This window comes from Silene latifolia, chromosome 10 (assembly GCF_048544455.1).
Source record: "Silene latifolia isolate original U9 population chromosome 10, ASM4854445v1, whole genome shotgun sequence".
Taxonomy (NCBI): Eukaryota; Viridiplantae; Streptophyta; class Magnoliopsida; order Caryophyllales; family Caryophyllaceae; genus Silene; species Silene latifolia.
This window is the reverse complement of record NC_133535.1, coordinates 160,271,117-160,291,687: the sequence shown is the minus strand read 5'-3', so window position 1 is coordinate 160,291,687 and position 20,571 is coordinate 160,271,117. Positions and strand designations below refer to the sequence as shown.

At 36.6% G+C, this 20,571-nt stretch overlaps 4 protein-coding genes across 4 annotated transcripts; all 4 read right to left on the bottom strand.

Annotated features, from left to right (window-relative positions):
- Positions 1 to 108: 108 nt before the first annotated feature.
- Positions 109 to 4,545, bottom strand: LOC141606699 (FBD-associated F-box protein At4g13985-like). The gene is made up of 4 exons (XM_074425940.1): positions 2,864 to 4,545; positions 1,663 to 1,857; positions 670 to 882; positions 109 to 586 (listed from the first exon to the last, which is right to left on the bottom strand). Exon 1 carries the CDS (start codon positions 4,087 to 4,089, stop codon positions 3,187 to 3,189), a length of 903 nt encoding a protein of 300 aa, XP_074282041.1. The 5' UTR covers positions 4,090 to 4,545; the 3' UTR covers positions 109 to 586; positions 670 to 882; positions 1,663 to 1,857; positions 2,864 to 3,186.
- A 990-nt stretch (positions 4,546 to 5,535) lies between these two features.
- On the bottom strand, positions 5,536 to 8,275 carry LOC141609478 (uncharacterized). Its single transcript, XM_074428531.1, has 3 exons — positions 6,624 to 8,275; positions 6,289 to 6,534; positions 5,536 to 5,999 (listed from the first exon to the last, which is right to left on the bottom strand). Exons 1-3 carry the CDS (start codon positions 7,851 to 7,853, stop codon positions 5,859 to 5,861), a joined length of 1,617 nt encoding a protein of 538 aa, XP_074284632.1. The 5' UTR covers positions 7,854 to 8,275; the 3' UTR covers positions 5,536 to 5,858.
- Positions 8,276 to 9,696: 1,421 nt separating this feature from the next.
- Positions 9,697 to 12,610, bottom strand: LOC141606698 (uncharacterized). The gene is made up of 3 exons (XM_074425939.1): positions 10,954 to 12,610; positions 10,607 to 10,849; positions 9,697 to 10,101 (listed from the first exon to the last, which is right to left on the bottom strand). The coding sequence occupies exons 1-3, from the start codon at positions 12,217 to 12,219 to the stop codon at positions 9,961 to 9,963; spliced, it is 1,650 nt and encodes a 549-aa protein (XP_074282040.1). The 5' UTR covers positions 12,220 to 12,610; the 3' UTR covers positions 9,697 to 9,960.
- Positions 12,611 to 15,656: 3,046 nt separating this feature from the next.
- Positions 15,657 to 16,790, bottom strand: LOC141608780 (putative F-box/FBD/LRR-repeat protein At4g00315). The gene has a single exon (XM_074428123.1). It carries the CDS (start codon positions 16,788 to 16,790, stop codon positions 15,657 to 15,659), a length of 1,134 nt encoding a protein of 377 aa, XP_074284224.1.
- Positions 16,791 to 20,571: the final 3,781 nt, after the last annotated feature.

Genomic DNA, 20,571 nt, shown 5'->3' with positions numbered 1-20,571 from the left:
CTCTTACTCAAACTTCTTTCAGCCGAAAAGAATATAGCTTAATGGTTTATTTTCGGCATTAAATTAGAAACTTGTAAGCATTATTATGATTCGATTAATGGGAAAAGGTAGAATAAAAAATTGCTTAGTATTAATCCTTTCTCCAACGAAAAGGTGAAAGTACAACAAACTACTCGTTCTTTTTTTCTTTTTCCAAATATTTTTGTTTGTTGGCAACTGTAAAAAGATGCAATTGCTTAATGTTAGGGCATACTAAGCCCTTAATACACTCCCAATTCGAAATCACTACGGAACTAATATCAAGCACTAGCAAAAGACAATGTCGGATAGTAGAATCAAGTTGGTGGAGCACGAAATAGAGGCCGCGAGCATCCTTACCAACATCTTGTAGGCAGCAACCAGGTAAAAAAAAGTTGGATCATGAAATTTTTATCTTACAACATGAATTTCCTCAAATGTAGCTTTGGGATAAACATTTTCATGAAGATAAACAAGTCCTACTCGGATTGCATCTCTGGTTTTGTCGGCTAGATTCCCAAAACATGCATTGTTGGACGAACAGGTGACTGTATTTGCAGAAGATATCCTGAAATTGTAACTCTTAAGCTCAATAAGTCAATATATAAAGATGTAAATACAAGGCGAGGGTTTTATCAAATACAAAGATACCTGTGCGCAGGCTACAGCTGCTCCCGAGGTGCTGAGGTAGTTTTCAATACGGTGTATAAGAGTACTACTTAGTCACTACCAAGACAACTTAAGCCTAATCTCGAGCTGAGGAGAATATGAAAATAATTTAGTGGATTCAATGCATTCAACTTCAATGCTTTTCAAGGGATCCTTCCAGCATTGCACTTTTTCCTTGAGGATGCTCAAGATCAACTGCCAAAGAAAAACAAACGATTGGCAAATTAAGCTTTTAAGGCATTTGAGTTTTCATATTTTCCGGATTCAAGTTTCACACAATTGACAGGCATAAGAGGGATTAATGCCAGGGAAAAGATTCAGCCCGGAAAACAATGCAGTATTTAGCGGGGAACTGATTTGGCTAATACTTTCAGGATTCAGGTTTGAAAAATGGTAAAATAAAAATAAAAATGCACGATAATATTCTCCTTGTTTTTACTACTCTGTAAAAAGGCAAGGTACGAAATATACCCATTTCCGTGGTCACATTTTACCTACACATACATGTATATTCATAAAAACCAAAATATCAACAAAGAATTCTAGGAGTTATGAACTTATGATATGGAGGAGGGTTATTGAATAAAATTACCGAATAATGGTTGAAGATATAGGAATTTATTTAATGGCTTTTATAATTTACTAACATAGCTATCAATCCATCCCATATAATTCAAGATACATGGATGTAACTTGGAATGAGAATAATTGTTACTAGCTAGGGTAATAAAAATCAAAACAATCGAATTGTGAAGGTGGCGGTCGCGGAGTAGTTACGGGAGTAGAAAACGAAAAATAGACCTAGGAACTAGGTACTTCGAGACGGGTAAGGGTTTAGCCAATTTGAATCCTAGTAATTTTGTATATGTTCTCATTCAAGGTTTGGTAATTCAGATTCGAGTGTGTTATTCTTTCACTTAAAGGGTACGGATCAGTTCAATACAAGTAACATATCACCATGCAATAATAGCATACCTTAGAAGCCGAATTCTGTACATTTGTTCTTATTCTCAGCACATCAGGATGGCAGCACCAAAACAGCGCATTCAGAAAGGCCACAAGTGAAGATTCTGTAAGAGTCCGATCACCTATTCCACAAAGCGTTAACAGTCTGAGTTTGCAAGGTGGCCCGGTACCAGCGTTCATCAGTTGGTCGTGTTCGACCTCAATCTATATAAATGCCAACATAATTTAATTAATTTCATCCATCGTTATACAAGGTAAAAGTGTATACACGGGGGTTTTAAGGGGTGCACCTGCAACCCTAATCCAGTTAAGAAATAAAATTTAAGTATAACTAATAAGCACTGAGAATCAATAGTATGAGAACTACTGATGGTGCAACGAATAGCCAGTGATGGTGCAGCTGTAGGACAAAGGCTCATCCATCATCCAAGAGATTTGTGGTTCGATTCATTGCGTTACAATTTTGCTCAAATTATTCATCTTTTTTCTTTCCATGCATCTAAACCTACTAATTTAGTAAATTTAAGTGTGAGAACAACTGCCTTGAAATTGTGCCTCCCTTTTCCAGAATCTTTTTCAAAAAAAGTTATCTAAACCTTCTAAAACAACACCAATTCTCATTGAAGACGGACACTTTTCGTCACTAGCTGAAGACGGACCAAATGTCGCCACGTGAACGACAAAATGTGACCATCTTAATGACAAACTGTTGTAGCTTAGAAAACTAATCTGGTAACTTTTTATCTAAAAATGGTTACATTTCCGTCTTAAATGGGTCACATTTTACCCAACTTCAGCTCGTGACGAAATGTTGCCCCTCTTCAGCAAGACTTATTGCTAAAACAAATTGAATTAGTTGGCACAATAGTTAATAACGTGCGGTGAATTAAAACATAAGATGAAGACCGTAGAAAACACAAATGTTTATATAACACGATTTCACAAGTTTCATAGATAGATCAGTAGACCCACATACCCCTAAAAAAAGTTTTATTCATACTACTAGAATTATGTTTTAACATCAATATTTTGTAGCGTAAACTCCATTGTCGTGATCTTAGTTCAGTAACTGTACCCATGTGAACAAATCCTAAAATCGCCACTTATTATATAATACCCACTCAAAAATACACAACCGCAATACAACTATGTTTTAAGTCATTTGGAGTTTTGGACACAACACAATTTAGAGATAGGCATAAATTCATACCTGATGAGAGTTACACAAGTCCATCTTTAGAGATTTGAATACCTTTGTTTCCATGAGAAACATTTTTAGCTCAACAAACCACTCGGTGGTTAAAGATTCCGTCACCATTGGATAGAACTTAGCATTACACAGATCTGGCACTCTGATCAGCGATAGAGAGGTCTCCAACTTACAGTGGTATGAAAAACTGACCAAGTTAGGAGCTTCAATTGTAACGTTTATTAATTCTAGGCTATCAGAATCTAGAGATTCAACCTTCAAGAAGTCTGGGCAATCTGAAATTTGAAGTTCCTTCAATGAAATGCTGGAGATGTTAACGTATTTCAGCCTTCAGCTATAAGCCCATTTGCCAGCTTAGAAACAGCATCATCGGTAATAGAAGCACAATCAAACTCAAGCTTTCTCAAGTTTTTCAATGCCATCACATTGATGTTCCAAGGCCATGGCTCATCCTCACAAAGACTACAAAAAACAAACTTTTGAAGTGGACGTGTTTGGAGGTTGGATTGCACTATTCCACTACCACAACCTTCGACTCCTCCATCAACGTTTCTCGTCCAAGGAAGTGAAACTTCATCAAGGTATCCGTGTGTAATATTCAATTCAACCAAAGGGCAGGAAGAAATAATTCTTTCAAGCATATCCTCATCTACAGACCTCGGCTCTAAAGTCAAATGTGTGAGAGAGACAAGCTCCATTATCTCATAATACGGTAGCACAATGTTTCGACATTTCAAAACCTTCAGTGACTTTGCACAAAACAGAAACTCAGGCGGCATGTAATCAATTTCACCATGAACCTCAATTTCCAATTCCTCGATTTTGCTTAGCACGGCAACTGTTATCCATCTGTCAACCAAACTTTCTACCTTTTCATCATCTATAGTAATCTCAAGGTACATTTTTGTTATTCTATAATCATGCATTACGTATCTTCGCATGGTATTATGTACGAACTCCACATAACGTTCAAGTGTACCATCCTCACTCTCATCATCATCATCATCATCACCAATACCCTCATCTACCTCAAAGTAACGAGAATGAAAAAACAAAACCGGAATGGAAGACCAAGCAACATACCACCTCTTAGACAATACACAAGCACGACCCCTCTCTTTAGTACCAAGCATTAATAGAATAGTATGCAGAATGAAATCCGGGAGTTCCGAAATTCTATCAACTGTACCCTTTTTCACCTTTGCTACATTTTCCCCAAACATCATGGAAGTTTCACAGGAATTTCGTCAAACAGTTGGCATGCACTATCTAAATTCCTAATCTTTTGCAAATCTAACAAATACCCAATTCATAATTCTTGTTCATATCTTTGCTACAATTAAAATTCTGAAATACCCATTCCAAACAGCTAAAATACACAATGTTGTCGACGGTAGACACCCAATTTACACCAAAAAAAACAACTAAATACTGCAGTTATGTAACATACTCCATTAAAAAAAAAAGGAAGATAAGATAAGATAAAGGGTATACCAGAAGGATTGAGCAATCGGGCATACGAGAGATATTAAACTGAAAATACAATCAATTCAATTGATTCTCTTCATAATTTCTGGGGAAATTTTCCAAGAACAAATAAAACGTATTGGATGGGTTTTTATTTTGCTCGAAAACCTTTCCCCGTTTTTGTATACCCGTTCGGTTTGATTTGAGTTTGACTCGAATAGGACCATTAGAGCGGTAAAGCCAGTATAGAAGGTTTGGGTTCGATTTTTACACCCCTATTCGATAATATTTTTTTAAGGAAAATGAGTTAGCGTCACCCGATGGCACCCAATGTCGGCACCACCCTCTCACAAGCAATAAATATGGACCCCCAAAATAATGGATAAATCCCATAAAATAAGTGGGGACCCCAATAATAAGGGTTGCATGTGAGAGGGTGGCGCCGAAATTGAGCGTCACCCGGTGACGCCGTATCATTATCTTTTTAAAGTCGGCTTTGAGATTAAAAACTTTTCTTTATGCTTTTTTCACATGTATAACTAAATTTGGCGGGTTTTATGAAATGTGCTTGTCCTTTTATACTTTTTTTTATGTTAAATGCGACTAAAGTCGCTAAACCGTCAAATATCGATATTAATGGGTGATTTGGCATATGATTTGCTAAGGACACAATTGATTACGATATTTTTTTTTTCTTTTTTGACAGCAATACTAGCTTACAATAGAGCTTTCTGGACAAAATTATGAGTTATCCTATTCACTCTCCTAGGACAATAACTAAGAGAACAGTGGAAACAAGACGCAGTAGACTTAAGATCCTGGATAATGCAACTAATAGACGCAATCGCCTTCTCCGCTTCGACAACCTGCATAACTAAAATAAACATATAATTATACAAATATCAACTAACTTAATTGATAAAGTCATGAGTGTTGATTCAGGACATATGTCTGAATTATGTTAGCATTATGTTTGTCGGGTACTTTGCAAGTTTGCATGATTATTTCTTGTCTAGTTAAACCGTTTTTCTCTTGGACCGTAACTACATGAGGTGAACTTAGCTAAACATACAGAAATTACTTAGAGCTGGGAATTAAGTCCAAAAGAACGAACCATAATATGCTAAAGTTGAATCTATTACGGAGTATGAGTATTACCTAAGAATTGGATCAAAATACACAAAAAGTTGGACACCTGTCCAGGATGCCGGAAAAAAATGGCTCGTGCCTCCGCCACTGATTCTTTTTGATCAAATCGATATAATTATACTAGACCAATACAACTGATATTCCGACTTTAAAAAAAAAAAAGTAGGGCAAAAAACACAACTGTTCATTCCACCCCTCACAGAACAATGTTGATGTCCCTCCTATGATCACAACAAGTACCAACAATTCAATGCCATGGTAGAAAGACATACTTAAACCAAACTTTTAATCACAAAAGATGCAAGATAACTTGTCTGAATGCTCGACGCCTCAACAGAATTCCGAACTAAACAGAAGAAGGGACACATGAATCTCGTACTTAAAACCAGGATAGTCTAAACCTGATCTCAAATTCTGATGGTTCCGAGAAAAAGCTTGAGGAATCGACACTTTCAACTTCGATGCTTCTTAGAGGATGCGTATAACAGTGCACTTTACGCTTCAGGATATCCAAGATCGGCTATAGAAAACAGAAACATGAAAAAGATTAGTTCTAGGGCGACCTGTATTGAAAAACCTCATAGAGAGGTTAGTTCTAGGGAGATGTGTGGGAAAAAAACGGTAACCTAAGAGCGATCAGTTCCGTAAAATGATGAATTATATGGTGAAAATATGTGGAAAATCCTTTGATTTGGCGAATACTTTTAGGATTCGGGTTTAATGAATGAACCGGGAAATAAAATGCACCAAAGCGGTCTCCTGGATTCTACTGTATTACTCTATAAATATGTACAGCAGCAATAGCATACCTTAGCAGTAAAATTATGTAAATTTGTTGTTATTGACAGTACATCAGGGTGACAGCACCAAAATAGTCCATCCAGAAATGCCGGAAGTGAAGACTCTGTCGCGTTCCAATATCTTGTTTCACGCAGAAGAGCCTCAAGTGGAGATACTATAGTAGAGTCCGGACTTGCTTCGCGCAGCTTTAACTCCTTGAGTTTGTATGATGGTCCAGTAACTAGATTCCTCAGTTCCTCCTCCTCAACCTCAATCTATACATGCCACACCACGATGATTTGTCATTTCGACAGAAGATAATTAAACATGATAAATGAATCGTCAAATGGGTACAAAGCCATACCTCAACAGAGCTAGACAACTCGATAAGTAGAGAATTGAAGACGTTTGTTTCGAAAAGCTTCTTTTTTAGCTTAACAAGCCAATCAGTGGTGACAGTATCTTGACCATCTAATACAAATGGAACGAATTGAGCATTACAATGATCTAACGCTCTGGTCAACGAGAGAGCGGTCTTTACTTCACAGTTGTACCAAAACTCAAGCAAGGTAGGGGCGTCAACTGTAACCTTCATCACGTCTAAACCCTCAATGATTCGAAGTTCCTTTAGCGAAATGCTTGAGACATCAATACAATTCAGCATTGGGCAACCGGATAATACTAACGTTTCTAACGCGACAAGCTCACGAGCCAACTGAGAAACAATATCATCTGTTATCATAGCACAAACAAACTCCAACTTTCTCAAGTTCTTCAATGCAACAACATTCATGTTCCATGGCCACGGAATAGAACCACACATACCATGATATGCAAGCTGTCTAAGCGGGGATTCTTTGAATTTAGATTGCATTATTCCGTTACCAACAAATTCAGCTGCCTCGTTCACTTTTCTCGTCCAAGGAAGTGAAAGCTTTCCGAGGTAACTTATTGTAATATCTAATTCAACCAAAGGGCAGAAAGATATAATTCTCTGAAGCAAATCCAAATTAACAATTTCCAGGGTTAAAGTAAGATATTCGAGAGAGATGAGTTCCATAGTTTCGTAATATGGCAAAACAACCTTCTCACAATTCAAAACGTTCAACGATTTTGCACGAAATAGAATCTCAGGCAACCTGTATTCCGGTCGACGTCCATAAAGAATCTTGAATTCCAACTCCTCAATTTGGCTTTGCACCGCAATTTCAAACCATTGATCAACCAAAGGTTCAATCTTTTCATCTACAATAGGAAGCTCAAGGTTAAGCTTCGTAATTCTATACCTCTCACTGAAATACCTTTGCATTGTCCTATCTATGAACCCGAGAAAATTCTGAACCGTATCAGTATCATAATAACCATCAAAACGATACTTCGACCATTCCCAATCCCGATCAAAATACTGAAACCGGAAATCCAAGATCGGAATGGAAGACCAAACATCATACCACCTCTTAGACAATACACTTGCACGACACATCTCTTTAGTATCAAGCATTGAGAGAATAGTATGCAGGATAAATTCCGGAAGCTCCGATATTCTATTAACTGAACCCCTTTGCTTCTTCACTATATTTTCCCCAAACCCCATGATTTTTTCACAGGAATTTCGTCGAACAGTTGGTATGCACTATCTAAATTCTTAATCTTTGGTTAATCTAACAAATACCCAAATCACAGTTCCTGATCATATCTTAACTAAAAATTAAAATTCTGAAATACCCATCTCAAATAATTAATCAATAAAAAAAACCGGAAGATAAGAGAACATAAGAGTATACCAGAAGAATTTGAATCAATGGGACATATGGAAGATAGTAAACTGAAAGTACCCTGAAGTTTACTTGTACAAATATGCGATAATAAACATTTGGGTCGTATCGGAAGTAAAAATAGTTCGGAGAGAATGGGAAAATGTGAAGAAGAGCAAGGGTTTTTAAAGGAATTCATAGAATACAGAAGGGCTTCCATTGTTTAGGAAATTGTTCAGAAATTAATTTTGGCGCCAAATCTGTTTATCTTCCATTTTAGGAAATTGTTCACATTTTTACCAACTAAATAAGGCCCAAATAAGACCATGTAAACGGGTTAATTGGGTGCCGGTCGGGACGGGTCGAGTGTGAGTCATTTCGGGATTGCAACCGTTTTTAGGTACGATTGGGTTAGTTTTTTTATCTGGCTAGTATTTGGTGTGTTGTTATAAAGATATCCGGGGATAATGATCTGTCTATGAAATATGAATTTGTGTCGAATTGTATTGGGCTGGGTCATTTTGAGGTACGGGTCAGTTCAAGACCTTTGTTTCATTGTTTGGGTGGAGATTGGGTATAGGCGTATAGCCGTATAGGTAACGTCGTTCGGGTTGGACAGTTCATATCAAGTCTAGCTCTAATCCACACCTTTTCGACAGAAGGGTAATGTTGGAGTTAGTACTCCAAATTTTGTGATATTAGTTTCTAGCTAGGTAGCACGAACACTCCTCATAATTAGCCGTCCCGTGTTAGACACAGTGACTCGTCGAACACACGCTGACACGCCTAAATATATCGGATACCTATAAATGAAGAATGAGATGTCAAACACTGAAAGATATTGACTAGAAGACAGGTTTAGTCAAAGTCAAATTTTACCTTTAATTATATAATTTAATATCAAATACATTTATAAAATAAAACGATATGTTCCTTTAACCCCTAAACTAGATATGTTCTTTTTAAGCGATCCTTAATAAGTATTGAAAAATGTACTCTCAAAAGATGTAGAATTTCTCGGTTTATTTATAATACACCACGTTTTTTATGAAATGCGCTGTGTGCTTTTTTTTTCTTTTCTAAGTTATAAACATGATTAAAGTCGTTAAACCGTTAAATATCGATATTAACTAGCTTAACTGATGAAGTTATGACATTGAGTTCCAATTATAACGTACGGAGTATGTTGACCTATTAACTAGCTTAACTGATGAAGTTACAAGTGTTAATTCATGACATGAGTTCGATTTATGTTAGCATCATGTTTGTTGGGTAGTTTGCATGAATCATTTGTTTTCATTACACTCTTTTCTTTTGGACTACAACTGCATAATCTAAATTTAACTAAACATTAAAAAAGCATCGAGAGTAAAATTATATAATCTAAACGTAACTTAAAAAAGCATCATGTTTGTCGGGTAGTTTGCATGAATCATTGGTGATACACAGATACTGATTGACTGATGTCTTACAAGTTACAACCAATTAAAATAACGTAAAAAAGAGAACATGGTTGTGACTTGTGAGAATCGAGAGGTCACAAATACCTCTTCTTCCCAAACAAGAATAATAGACGTATAAAAGATTCAAAGGTTAAAAGGGAACGAGAAGGACACATGATCAAAATGCAGACCAGGACAGGCACCAAAGCCCTCCATAAGTCCATACACAATTATACTATACGATCAATACAACTGATATAGTTAATATTCCGATTAAAAAAAAGTCGGACGAACACCAGAATTGTTCATTCCACCCCTCAAAGTACGATATCAATGTTCTTCTCAAGATCCCCACAAGTAAGAGGATTCAATGCCATGGTAGAAAGACGTAACAAGTACAGAGTGCGCAACACCTCAACAGAATACCGATCTAAACAAAAGAAGGGACACATGAATCTCGTTACTCGTACTGAATTCATATATTTGAGATTTCTGTTAGCTAAACTTAAAACCAGGACAGTCTAAACCTGATTTCAAATTCTGATGGTTCCGAGAGAAAGCTTGAGGAATCGACACCTTCAACTTCGATGCTTCTCAGGGGATGCTTATAGCAGCGCACTTTGCGCTTCAGGATATTCAAGATCGACTGTAGAAAACAGAAACATAAAAGAGATTAGTTCTAGGGAGATATGTGTTGAAAAATCTCCTAGACAGATTTGTTCTTGGGAGAGGTATGGGGAAAAATGGGAACATAAACAGGATCAGTTCCAGAAAATGATGCATTAAATGGTGGAATTACAGGTTAAGTGCTTGGATTTGGCTAATACTTTCAGGACTCGGTTTAATGAATGAATCAGAAAATAAAATGCGCCAAGTACAGCAGATCCTGTTTAGATCTCCTGGATTCTATTACTCGATAGATATGTACAGCAGCAAGTACACCCATATAAACAAGACCAACAAAGAATTCCACAAGTTCTGATACGGTGGATGGTCGTTGAATAAACGTAAGTTTATTTATGAGAAGCGAAACAGTCACTCAACACCTCCGTAGGGTGATTCATTATGCCAAAGGGTAAAGTTTTCCACCACCCAAACGAAACATACTAATACACGTCTAAACGGTCATACAACAATGTAACACAGCATACCTTAGCAGTCAAATTATATAAATTTGTTGTTATCGATAGCACATCAGGGCGGCAACACCAAAACAGTCCATCCAGAAAGGCCGGAAGTGAAGATTCTGTAGTTTTCCAATATCTTGTTTCGCGCAGAAAGGCCTCAAGTGAAGAATCTGTAGGGTCCGGACTTGCTTCACGCAGCTTTAACTCCCTGAGTTTGTATGACGGGCCAGTAGCTAGATTCCTCAGCTCCTCCTCCTCTACGTCAATCTACAGATGCCAAAATAATTAAAACGACACCACGATGATTTGTCATTTCGGCACAAAACAATTAATCATAATAAATGAATCATCATTTGGGTATAAATTCATACCTCGAGAGAGGTAGATAAATCGATAACTAAAGATTTGAAGAAGTTTGTTTCGAAAAGAATCTTCTTTAGCTCAACAAGCCAATCAGTGGTGATAGTATCTTCACCATCTACCACCAATGGGGCGAATTGGGCATTACAGTGATCTAACGCACTGGTCAATGAGAGAGCGGTCTTCACTTCACAGTTGTAAAAAAACTCAAGCAAGTTAGGGGTATCAACTGTAACTTTCATCACGTCTAAACCCTCAATGATTTGAAGTATCTTTAGCGAAATACTTGAGATGTCAATGCAATTCAGATCTGGGCATTCAGATAATACTAACCTTTCTAACACGACAAGCCCACGAGCCAACTGAGAAACAATATCATCTGTTATCCTAGCACGAACAAACTCCAAATTTCTCAAGTTCTTCAACGCAAACACATTCATGTTCCATGGCCACGGAATAGATCCACCCATACCATTATATGCAAGCTTTCTAAGCGGGGATGCTTTGAAGTTTGATTGCACAATTTCGTTACCAACAAACTCAGCTGCCTCGTTCACTTTTCTGGTCCAAGGAAGTGAAAGTTTTTCGAGGTAACTTATCGTAATATCTAATTCAACCAAGGGGCATAAAGATATAATTCTCTGAAGCAAATCCAAATTAACAATTTCCAGGGTTAAAGTAAGATATTCGAGAGAGATGAGTTCCATGGTTTCGTAATATGGCAGAAGAACATTCTCACAATTCAAAACTTTCAACGATTTTGCACGAAATAGAATCTCAGGCAACCTGTATTCCGGTGGACGTTCATAAAGAATCTTGAATTCCAACTCCTCAATTTGGCTTTGCACCACAATTTTAAACCATTGATCAACCAAAGGTTCAATCTTTCCATCTACCATAGGAAGCTCAAGGCTAATCTTCATGATTCTGTACCTCTCAGTGAAATACCTTCGCATCGTCCTATCTATGAACCCGAGAAAACTTTGAAGCGTACCAGTATCATAATAAACATTAAAATCATATTTCGACCTATCCCAATCTCCCTTAAAGTACTGAAACCGAAAATCCAAAACCGGAATAGACGACCAAACATCATACCATCTCTTAGATAATACACTAGCGCGACCCGCCTCTTTAGTATCAAGCATTGAGAGAATCAAATGCAGGATAAAATCCGGAAGCTCGGAAATTCTATCAACTGTACCCTTTCGCATCTTCGCTACATTTTCCCCAAATCCCATGATTTTCTCACAGGAATTTCGTCGAACACTTGGCATGCACTATCTAAATTCTTAATCTTTAGCTAATCTAACAAATACCCAATTCAAATATCTTGATCATATCTTTACTATAAATTAAAATTCAGAAATGCCCAACTCAAACAATTAATAAAAAATACAGTAATGCATAAAAGTATACCAGAAGAAGTTCAATCAATCGGACACATTGAAGATATTAAGCTGAAACTGCCCTCTCAATTCAATACTACATATATACGATAATAAACATTTGGGTCGGAACGGACGGAAACAATAAATCGGAGAGTATATGAGAATTTGGAGAAGAGCAAGAGTTTTTAAAGGAATTTATAGAATACAGAGGGGTTTCCATTGTTTAGGAAAATGTTCAGAAATTAATTTTGGCGCCAAATCTGTTTATCATCCATTTAACCAACTACCCAAGGGCCAACGCCTCACTTAAGACCGGTAAACGGGTTAATCGAGTGCCGGTTGGGCCGGGCCGAGTGTGGGTCATTTCGGGGTTGCTATCTTTTCTTAGTGCTTTTTCTTTAGACGGCTGTTTCTATTCTGAAATAAGACGAGTAACATGTCATCATTTTACAATAAAATGTTATTATTTTCTGATAACATGTTACCATTATTTTTCACATTATTTTCAGGGTAAAAAGTAACACCTCTAATCATAACATTTTGTGGATTAAATGGTTACATTTTCTTAAAAAATGGCAACATTTTATCCGTCTTATTTCAGACGGGAAAATAGCCCGTTTGAAATAAGAATTGGCGATCTTTTCTAGGTGTGATTGGGTCTTTTTTAACACTCTAGGTGTGATTGGGTCTGTTTTTGACACGGGTTAGTATTTGGTGTGTTGTTATAAAAAATTTCGGGGATAATGTTGGTATATGAAATATACACAAATACTATCCCACAACCAGTTTTAACAACAAGTTGTTGAGCTCTTACACAAAACTCTGAGCTATTTTACTAAGGCGATGTTTGATAAACGACATATTGGCCAATTTTCAGCATATTCAAAGGTTTTAGTATGTTTGACCAATCAATATGCTAATTTTAATGTTTGACAAACAACATATTGAAACAACATATTTGCCTATTTGGGGTCAATATGTTGTTTTGTAATATACTGCTTACCCCAGCATATTGGTTAGCATATTGTAAAATAGGAAATTTTTCTCCATTTTATAAAGAAAACTAACAATCTACTAATCGTAATCTCTCAATTACCAAACACTCAAATTAATTCTACAAATTATAATATGTTAGTCAAACCTTCGCATAAAATCTGCTTTTGCAATCTGTTTATGTTGAAATTAATCCGCTGTTTACCAAACAGGGCATAAGTTATAGCGTTTAATAATTATTCTGTTAAGCTCAATAACTTTGTAGCATATCTCAATAATTTTTGTTAATAAAGCTCAACAACTTTATAACAAAGCTCAACTACATTGAATAATACAACCAGTTATATAATACATTAACTGGATATACAAGTAACGTCGATCGGGTTGGACATTTTTATCAATTCTAGCTCTAATTCATACCTTCAACAAAGGGGTATTGCACTATTGCTCGAATTAGTGCTTCGAAATCTATGTCATTATTTTCTAATAATTTGGAATAATGATGTAGTAGACTATTTAGTATGTGTATATTAAGTCAAAAAAAAAAAAAATATCGGTTAGTTACACCGTCAGCATCATATTCCCCCTCGTGGTTACTTCACACCAAAAAAAAAAAAAAGCCAGTGATCAACCAATTTTTTAGTGGTTTTATTCAGCAGTTAAATTAGAGACTTGTAGCATTCTTATAATTAGATCAATAGGAATGTATATGTAAACCATGATCTGCAATTCTGCAGACAACCTAACGGCTAAACCTCATTTAAGTAAGAAAAATGAAAGGGCGCCACCGGGTGATACCCAATTTGGGCGCCACCCTCTCACATGGGGTGAGTGTGGACCCCTTCAATTAAGAATGGTTGTGAGAGGGTGACACTCAATTTGGACGTCACCCGGTAGCGCCCTATCACTATCTTTAAGTAATATGTAGGAAACGAAAGTAAACTCGAGAGTGACCTTGTCGTAGTTAACATCACAATTACCAAGTTCGCGTAGGCTGAAGAATGAACCATAATATCGTGTTCGATTTGTGGTTCTACCAGTAGAGCTGATATAACTAATATTCCGATTTAAAAAAAAAAAACGTCAGGCGAACAACACAATTGTTCATTCCAGCCCTCACAGTACGATGTTGATGTCCTTCCCATGATCACAACAAGCCGCAACGATTCAATGCCATGGTAAAAAGACCTAAACTAAACATTGAATACAAAAAGGTGTCAGATAACTTGACAGAGTGTTCAACGCCTCAACAGAATTCCGAACCAAACAGAAGAAGGGATGTATTAATCTTGTACTAAATACATATATTTGAGATCTCTACAAGCTAAACTTAAAACCAGGACAGTCTTAACCTGAACTCAAGTTCTGATGGTTCCTCGAGAAAGTTTGAGGCATCAACACCTTCAATTTCGATGCTTCTCAGGGGATGCTTATAGCATTGCACTTTCTTCTTCAGGATATTAAAGATCGACTATAAAATGGATAAATACGAGGAATTATTACTTTCGGGAAATGATGCATTATGTGGTGGACATATATGAAAATTGTAAAGCAAGAAGACAGACAAAGAATTCCAGCTAGGGTCACATTTTTCCAAAAAATATGATCAATATAAACAAGAAGATCAACAAGAATTCCACGAGTTATGATACCGGTGGGTCATGTCATGTCAAGTCAGTCTTGACGAGGTTATATGAGAAGCAGAACAGTTACCCAACACCTCCGCAAGGTGATGCATTACATCAAGGGGTAAAGTTCCCCACCACCCCCTCACATCAAATCTAAGTGTCCCAATTTCGCCATTTTTGTAAGAGAGATTTTGAATTATAGCACCCCCACCACCTATACCCCATATACACGATAACAAGACCCGCCAAGTTAATTTAATAAGACAGCAAACCATATAACAAACAGAACATACCATGCGTTAAGTCAAATTATGTAAACTTGTTATTATAGACATAATATCAGGGTGGCAGCACCCCAGCACTGAAAAGCATACCTTAGCAGTCAAATTATGCGAACTTGTTATTGACAGAATATCAGGGTGGCAACACCAAAACAGTCCATCCAGAAAGGCCGTTAGTGAAGATTTCGTAGAGTCCCAGGCACTTGTTTCACGCAGCTTTAGCTCTCTGAGTTTGTATGACGGGCCAGTAACCACATTCTTTAGTTGCTCCTCCTCTATCTCAATCTATAGAAGTCGACATAATCTTAGGCAAGATTGTACGAGCCTTACTCATAAATACACCATCACGACACGACTCTGATTACTATGATGGGTGCAAGACAATTAAACATAATAAATAAGTCATCAAATGGGTAGAAAGTCATACCAGAGAATTAGACAACTCAATCAATAAAGATTTGAAGGCGCTTGTTTCTACGAGAAACTTCTTTAGCTTAACAAGCCAAACCGTAGTGATAGAATCCAGCACGAACAACGGAAAGAATTGAGCATTACAATGATCTTGCACTCTGCTCAACGAGAGAGGGGTTTCTAATTCACAGTTGTACCAAAACTCGAGCAAGTTAGGGGCGTCAACAGTAACCTCTGTCAAGTCTTCACACTCAACGATTGCAAGGTCCTTTAGCGAAATGCTTGAGACTTCAATGGATTTCAGCCCTGTGCATGTAGCTAATACTAAGCGTTCTAAAGCTACAAGCCCGTGAGCCAACTCAAAAACTATATCATCTGTTATAGTAGCACAAACAATCTCCAACTTTCTCAAGTTCTTCAACGCAAAGACATTCATGTTCCATGGCCACGTAATACATTTAGAGAGGCCATCATATGCAAAATATCTAAGCGGGGAAGCTTTGAAGTTTGATTGCATTATTCCACTATTGACAAATTCAGTTGCCTCGTTCACTTTTCTTGTCCAAGGAAGTGAAAGTTTCCCAAGCTCTTCTATTGTAATATCTAATTCAACCAAGGGGCAAAAAGTGATGATCCTTTGGAACATATCCATATCTACATTTTTCACGATTAAAGTAAGATATTCGAGAGAGATAAGTTCCATGGTCTCATAATATGGCATCACAACATTCTCACAATTCAAAACTTTCAATGATTTTGCACGAAATAGAATCTCAGGCAGCTTGTACCGCGACAAAATTACATTACCTACATTTAATTCCAACTCCTCGATTTGGTTTTGTACCGCAATCTTCAACCATTTACCAACCAAAAGGTCCATCTTTTCATCCATCATGGGAAGCTCAAGGTTAAGTTTCAGTATTCTATACTTCCGAGTACAGTACCGTTGCATAGTCTTATCTATGAACCCCAAAAAACTCTGATAATACGCATTACTATAATAAGCAAGTAAATCAACTTTTGAACGATTCCAGTGTACCTTAAAGTACTTAAGCTGAAAATCCAAGAACGGAATGGAAGACCAAACATCATACCACCTCTTAGACAACACACTAGCACGACCCGCTTCTTTAGTATCAAGCATTGAGAGAATATTATGCAGGATAAATTCCGGAAGCTCCGAAATTCTATCAACTGTACCCTTTTCCACGAATTTTTTGCTAAAATGGGCGATTTTGACTAATTATTTAACGAAATGGGTCGACTTTGAAATTAATTACCCAAAATGGGTCTACGTCATACCCGAACCTAAGTTTGTATTTAAGTCGCCATCTCGGTTGGCGACCATACCGAAATTGCAACCAAACCTAAATTTTGCTGTTATGATAATTGAGCATAAAATCGCCATGGGGGCTGGCGACTTGGCCTAAAGTCGCCATGCACCTTGGCGACTTGAATGGGCAGTGTTTGGGCCAATTTTGACGAAATAGCTGAGTATGTCTCAGATTCAAGTAGCCATGGGGGATGGCGATTTGGCCTAAAGTAGCCATGGCGGCTGGCTACTTGGCCTAAATTTTTTTTTTCCTGATTTGGGGCTATGAAATTGGGAAGGGGAGGGTAGTCGCGGAAATATGTCTTCGAAGTAAGTCGCCAAGCGCCGTGGCGATTTGACCCTTGACCATAGCTTCGTAAATTTCAAGCCTACGTGGACCCATTTTCGACAATTATTTTGGGAATCGACCTATTCCGTTAAATAATTAGTGAGACTCGCCCATTTTAGAAACGGATTCCTTTTCCATCTTTGCTACATTTTCCCCAAACATCATGATGTTTTAACAGGAATTTCGTCAAACAGTTGGTGTGCACTATCTAAATTCTTAATCTTTAGCTAATCTAAAAAATACCCAATTCATAATTCTTGTTCATATCTTTACTACAGAATTAAAATTCTGAAATACCCATCTCAACAATTAAATACCACAGTTATGCAAAATACTCAATCAAAATAAAATAAAATAAAATAAAATAAAATAAATTAGATGATAAGGAAAACGGAAAATTTATGGGGTACCCTCGAACTTTTCTATTTTGTACATGGTACCCAACTTTTTAAGTTTGTGTACATTATACCCTCCATGTTTGATTTTTATGCACAATATACCCTTTTTGTCGCTGTAAAAAAACTCAATTGCGCATAACTCCTAGACCGAAATTCATAATCGGCCAATTTTTGTTCCTAAAATGATTATCTCGTCATAATCTACGATTTGTGGAAAAAAAAAATTGTCGACTGACATTTTATAGGGTTTTTTTTAACGAAAATCTCAAAACAACCATATCTTCGATCTTAAATTTCCGAATGACCATTTTCGTTTTATCAATTTATAGATCTCGAAGAGGTAATCAATTTGAAAAAAAAAATTAGTCAATTTCGATTTCTAGTCTATAATTTATGAACGATTGAAAATTTTAAAAACGATAAAAAAGGCACGTTGTGCTTGAAAATCAAATTTCAAGGATATTATGTGCACAAACTTAAAAAGTTGGGTACCACGTGAAAAATGGCAAAGTTTGAGGGTACCACGTGAATTTTCCGTAAAGAAAACACAAGTATATACCATAAGGGTTTGAATCAATCGAACACAAGGTATTATAAATTGGAGAGTAGATATTTATACAAAGGAATATCTAAGCTAATTACAGCAAGAATATAAACTATTTAGTATTTACGGAAGGAAATTACAGAGTGTAAAAACAGAGTAAACAGGGGAAGATTTTTTATTACGTGAAAATGTGAAGAAGAGCTAGGGTTTGAAGAATATAGTAAGTCAGCAACTACGAGGAGTAGACATTCAAACGGGTCTCGGGTCGGGTCATACGGGCCAGGTTATATACGGGTCGGGTCATACGGGTCACATGTCGGATTATGGTCAGAATACGGGTTAAGAAATAATTTTTAACGTCTTTTTTAAACGATTTTTTTAATTTAAAAAATATTTTTTAAAAAAGTAAAACATATTTAAAACTATTATTTAAATCATACGGAGTATTCAACATTTACATTAATTATATTGACCTAATTACTAAAATAAAGTTTTTTAATAATTATTTTATTATTAAATATTATAAAAGTTATATAAAATTTACCTTTTAGTTGAATTTGCAATTTTAAGTAATAAAAAAAAATAACTATATTTTCAAATATAATTTATAAATATTAATATTTTTAATAAAATTCATGATTTTCCTTTGACCCAACGGGTCGACCCGTTCGGGTCGGCTCTCGACCCTAAAATAACGGGTCATTTTCGGGTTCGGGTCAAACGGGTCAAGGCTCTTATGAATGTCTTCTTGAAGTCTGTGGATGATGATGATGATGATGATGATGATGATGATGATGATGATGATGATATCGAATTTGATGAAGAAAAAAGCGGAAATGCTGAACTTGGACCTCCTTGTGATATCGGAGAGTTGAAGTTAAACCTGTACACATATCAGGAACTATCAATCTCCTCGCTTTCAGCGTTTTTAAATGGTTTATTCTGGACTTGCCACCCTCCTATAATTTCTTTGCGAGTTAATTCTGGATATTTTAAATTGGCAGTTGAGGTATGGTCTTGTTTTCGCTTCGTGTTATTTTCAGTCGAATTAACTTATGACTTGAGTTTATTAAAAATCGATCAGCAAAGGAAATTTGGGCTTATTTTGAACTCACAGTCGTCGTTTTGCAGCCTTTGCTGAATAAAATGGTGGATATGGTCAAATGTTTGAGACATCCTTTGAAACGGATTGAAGTTGGAGAGACTACTAGTGGCTTTGATGTTCTCGACGTACAGATGAAACTGTATTGGTGAAGAAATGCAGTATCTCAGTCTGTAGTTGATAGCGCTGCAAATGTGATGGACATAGCAGTACGACAGAACGTTGATTTCATGCAGTACGACATTGACACTCATTTGACAGGCCGAATTTAGAACATACCAGGCAGGGGGGAACCTACATAGTAGCAAAGGGTAGCACTCGCTACCCCAAATTCCCAGAAAATGATTAAGATTATCGATTTTTGCTACTCCAATTTCTTTAAATATGCACCTTAACATAAGTGTAAAACAACATCAGAAAAATTCGCTACCCCAAAATTTTATTTCTGGGTTCGCCCCTGATACCAGGCAGTCTTTGTAATTGTGTCTATATGGACTATATAGTTCGGTTTTTTCTTGATTTCTTCTGATACCGGAAATTTTCTTGTTATAGCCAAATTCAATCTGGTAAACGCCCAAATTAAGTCGTGTGTGGTTTTTTAGGTGCAATTGCTTATATATTTACTCTAATTGTTTTCATTGGTTTGTTCAACAAAAAGAAGAGAAAACTGTTAATGTTTTTTTCAGTTGGTCCGCAGTACGAACCGTTGTGGACAAGTTTCGAAATCATCGTCACAACCCAAACATTACACTCGCTTATCACCACTTTCATAATAAGACAACTCTTACCAATTTACCATCTCATTTACCATCAGTGAAGATCATCTGTCCACTTTTGTTTCCCATTTTGTGTCTCCCTCCGTACATATCTCGACATATCATTTGTTGCAAATAAAAAATGAAGAATAATTATGATAATGCTTTGATGTGTCAAGATGTGTATAGAGTGAGACACAAAATGAGACACCAAATAAGACAGAGGATCCTCACTAGTTGAAATAATAGACGAGCTCACATATACAAACAAAAACCGAACTTGTGTTAGCCTATAGGCTTAAAAAGTGATAACACCTGATAATAAGTCAAAGGTTCAAATACACCTTTACATTTTACCATACATTTATGATTTATCCACACTAACAAAACATTTACCATACATTTATGTACTAGTGACTTAGTGAGTAGCGCCCTTGCACCTCATTTGACACCGAAAAAATATGT